The sequence below is a fragment of the Papilio polytes genome, unplaced genomic scaffold (genome assembly GCF_000836215.1).
Source record: "Papilio polytes unplaced genomic scaffold, Ppol_1.0 DF823288.1, whole genome shotgun sequence".
Taxonomy (NCBI): Eukaryota; Metazoa; Arthropoda; class Insecta; order Lepidoptera; family Papilionidae; genus Papilio; species Papilio polytes.
The window spans coordinates 898,336-902,760 of record NW_013525916.1 but is presented as its reverse complement, the minus strand read 5'-3'; the positions used below and the strand labels follow the sequence as shown (position 1 = coordinate 902,760).

At 31.2% G+C, this 4,425-nt stretch overlaps 1 protein-coding gene across 1 annotated transcript in view; it reads left to right on the top strand.

The window, feature by feature from the left end:
- LOC106104955 overlaps window positions 1–1,674 on the top strand; it is a 4,565-nt gene extending 2,891 nt beyond the window's left edge. Inside the window, exons 3-5 of the mRNA XM_013285148.1 lie at window positions 6–71; window positions 812–954; window positions 1,299–1,674. Of these exons, the coding sequence (XP_013140602.1) occupies window positions 6–71; window positions 812–954; window positions 1,299–1,389 (300 nt within the window). The 3' untranslated portion in view covers window positions 1,390–1,674. The remainder of the gene's footprint in view (window positions 1–5; window positions 72–811; window positions 955–1,298) is intronic.
- The last annotated feature ends 2,751 nt before the right edge of the window (window positions 1,675–4,425 follow it).

Below are 4,425 nucleotides of genomic sequence, written 5' to 3'. Positions count from 1 at the left end.
ACACACGGTTCTCATGTGCCCACGTGCCTGTTCACCCAGGGATGTATGCTAATGTGGAGACTGGTTGCCAGGTACAGAGCTAACTTTTTATCTGTATAATTTTTAACCATGGGAAATGCCTTATGCATATCACCCTTGTGGGGAGCTAACCTTTTGCCAACTAGCATATATGTATGTCTTCATCGAGGGGCTAGAGTCTAGCCTAGATAATGTGGATTATTCCTTGTTTTTGTCTAATTGCAATTTAAAAAAATACCATTTACTGTTTTTTAAATCACTTTGTCTAAATAATTATGTGTTTAGAAATAAATGTTTTAATGTAAAATACTTGAGTTCCCTTAATTTAAACGCAATGAATAAGTTTAAATTGAATAAGTTAAAGTAATTTCACTTGAGGCGTGACTTACCTACAGTTTATTACAGCTTCATAATCTTAAATTACAACTTGGAGGGCTTTATTTAAATACAATTTGTTAATTCTCAAACCAAACGTTTCTCGCAATGGATTCCCTTTCAGGTTCCAACTTACAAATAAATTAAATCAAATTACAAATTATTTTCTTGAAATCTTTTAATTTACACGATTAATTTTGTTTATAATAAAATAAAATTTTGATTTTCGATAAAACACTTGAGATGAATCTAATTTGACTTGGGCGGGGAACTATAGGAAAGAGAAACATCCTGTTTTTTTATATCCCCTCCTCTGTCCATCATATCTGCAACTTGTAACTCTGCAGTAATATTTTCACTTCGCGATTTAAGCGAAATCTTCTATCTTCTACTAAAGTTTCATTCTTTTTGTTTCTAGGCCTACCACGTGTGCCATGATGGTCGTGAAGGTCACCAAGGGGCGGCTTTCCTCTGCACAAACGGCACTCTATTCGACCAGACCAAGTTTGCTTGCGATTGGTGGTACAATGTAGACTGCTCCCAAGCTATTGAACACTACAAGTAAGTACCTTCAAAGACCTAAGTTAGACTTGGTAAGATATCGTCGACTATTATGTCATATTACAAGTGGGTTCGGAAAGTATCTCACTAACTTTCGCCCGCGAATTCGACCATGTGAAATTAAAAAACAAAAGTATGTAATTTATGTCTTCTTCCAGACTATTCTCTAAGTCTATGCCAAATTTCACCAAACCAAACATTCCCATTAAATATTAAAAAGAAGTCAAACGAGTGAATACTATGTTTTACGTGAAAAGTTGTAGAATATAGGTGATTTTTATCGTATTTTATTGGATTGAAAAGCGTAATACTTGATATTAAAATTCAAATTCAAATTATTTCAGATTAAACGCAGATCCATTGAAGAACCCTTATGTACCGAAACCCAAAAAAGTGGAGGTTCCAGAACACGGAGTTTACTATAAACATGACTAAATGTCACCAAATTGTCCCACATCATGAAAAGAGTTACATATCTTAGAGATTCCTTGAGAGATGTAACTCTTTTCAACGGATGTGTCATTCTACGATAAAAAAACCACCTATTGAATATGAAAATTATTCAAAAATGTTAACTGTACACATTAATAAGAGCACAGTTTCAAGACTTTATTTAAAAAAACATAATAACATCATTTATTCCAACTTAATTAACTGACATTTTAAACAATACAAAATTAAAATACTATAAAATTTAAGGACCTATTGAAGGTCAAAGCCCTAAAAAAATGTTGGTATGATAATAGTAATTATGACTTAATTACAAAAATAACAATCGATTGTTTTCACAAAGTCTTATTACAAAAACTGTGCTCTTGTACCATTTCATTATTTAAATTCATCTTTCACTGCCCATTTTACTTTTAAGCCACATTTTACATTATTACGGCATACATTTATGTTCGCAATCATGTCTCAATTGTAGATGTTTAAAAACTAGCTTTCGCCCGCGACTCCGTCCGCATGGAATTAAAGAAAACAAAAATGAGTAGCGTATGTGTTCTTCCAGAGTATCCTCTACGTCGATGCCAAATTTCATCGAGATCCATTCAGCCGTTTAGGCTACAAACTCTAACAAACATCCATCCATCTAAGCTTTCACAATTATAATATTAGTAAGATTGTTCAATTACAAGTTCGAAATTTAACTTTAATTTACGCAACTTGAATGTATGACTATTAAGTTTGAATGTCAGTATCTGATGAAAAAAAATGTATTTTATAGAATAAAACGTACAAAATACATATTTAAAATAAGAGAAAAGTTATTGTCGATTTAACATCAACTTAAACTATCAAACGATATATTTATTTTATTAATATCACAATTTTTTTCAATTCCATGATGTTCACATTTTAATTCCTATATTTTGTAACAAAAATCATTAGATATATAACCTATAAATTGTTATGGAAAAATGTCCCTTAAATTGATAATTGAATCAAACTAGAAAATAGTTACTTTTCATCAATCAAAAAAAATAATGTATTAATTAAATACATAATTAAAATATAACCTATGAAATTTTATTTATCAAAAATCCCCAATTTTTAAGCTAATGGTTCTATTAGAAATAACAACATTTTCAATCACAAGCTTGAAACTTTTTAAAAAGCAATGCAAGCTAAAATCAAACTTTGAATATTTGTAGAACAAAATAACAAATAACTTTCCCGATACGCGGGAACTTTAAAAAAGCCCGCACTAAAACAGTCAAAAGTCTACAAAACCCGTACCAAAATAGCTTTTGACTTTCCAGTACAAAATTGAATAACAAAGTTGATATTCGGTTTGTTCCTTTCTTTTCCGAATGCAACTCAACGTGCATTTTAATAATTGACAACGAAGTGAAGCGCCAACTGAAGCTAAGGATTAATACACACTATACGTTTTATTCTCGGCCAGACGCAACGATTTGTATTTCTTAAAACACAAAATACAATGTTAACAACTGTAAAAGCATGAATGTAAAAATTTATTTTCATTTGCACCCGCAACATGTCCGAAAACTGCAAAACTTGTTGAGATTGCGGGTGTTAGCAGCGTTCGGCACAAATCAATGGACGTTCGAAGCTTCCCGACGAGATTCGGAGCCATAGTACGAACGAAGCTGCTGTCGCGTTTTGAAAATAATTATGCCGGTGTTAATAGCCGCACCGTGAAGACGGACCCTTAAGCCGATATTATTAAGTGAACGTAACAATGTCAGATCAACTTTTATCCACTAAAAGGTGCCTTTTGTGGGTTTAATTTAATTTTAAAACCAGTTTTTAATCAAATTCAATCCACAGAAAGCGATGAAACGAAACTACAATTTGATACTTTTCAATAAATAAATGTCGATGTCTTTTTTTATTTTTATGTACTACAAATTTTATTTACCGATGATAAATTGTCAATACCTTTAATTGCTATCCAAATAAACATTTGTTTGGTTAATAATTCCTAACATTAACTGTCTTACTTCTGCACTTTACATAAATTACTATATGAGTTTTATAAAATGACACAAAAGTAAAAAATTACATGCATTGAATAAACTCAACTTTGATTAGAGTTTTATTTAATACTAGCTGTTCCCGTGCGGCTTCATCCGCATGAAAATATGAAAACTTTATTTTATTGTTTACATTTGTATAATTATCAATAGCAAATGTCATAATGACATAACAAACCTAGGCAATCTTGCATCCTTAATGTTGGCAACAACTTTTGGTCTCTTTCCCACATTAGGGTTTTTATCCAAAATGTTTACCCCCTAAGTTTAACGGCGTGAAAATATATAGCCTAAAACGTGACGTAAGTGTTATTTATTAAAGAAAGAATTATTCAAAAATATGTTGTAATTGCTGACATCTTAGGCAACAAAGAAATGTGTGTTTACGCATTATTATAATAGTGATTATCTTCTTAATCTGGCTCTAAAGTTCTTTGTGGACTGAATTGAAACTAAATTGATTTTTAATGGATGTAAATATTAAAAATATTTAAATAAATATTTTAACTGTGTCGTATATTTCACGTTTTATTACTGTTCTTACTGAATTTCAATGCAGCAATTCTCAAAAATGCTTGAAGGTAGAAAACATTTGTGTGAGGGATGTTATTTCAAATTTTATGCGCCCCTCGCGTACATTTCTGCTGCGTGCAAGTTATTGTTGTACTAAATTTTATATCACATATGTTTGCTGGGACAATACATACGTTTAGGAAACAAAGATATTAATGGTTGAGTTTGTTCAGTTGACATCGACAGTAACCATTCGATGTGAAAACTATACGACACTGTAGTGGAAAATTTATTCACACATCTATTATTTTTAATTTTCCCGGATTTTTGCTTTGAAATAAATGTTTTTTTTAACTAAGATCAAATGTAATGTAAAATTTTCTTATTCTCATATGTTTAGTAACTGACTTTCGCCCGCGACTCCGTTTGCGTGTAGTTAAACAAAGCAATAGAAAGTAGC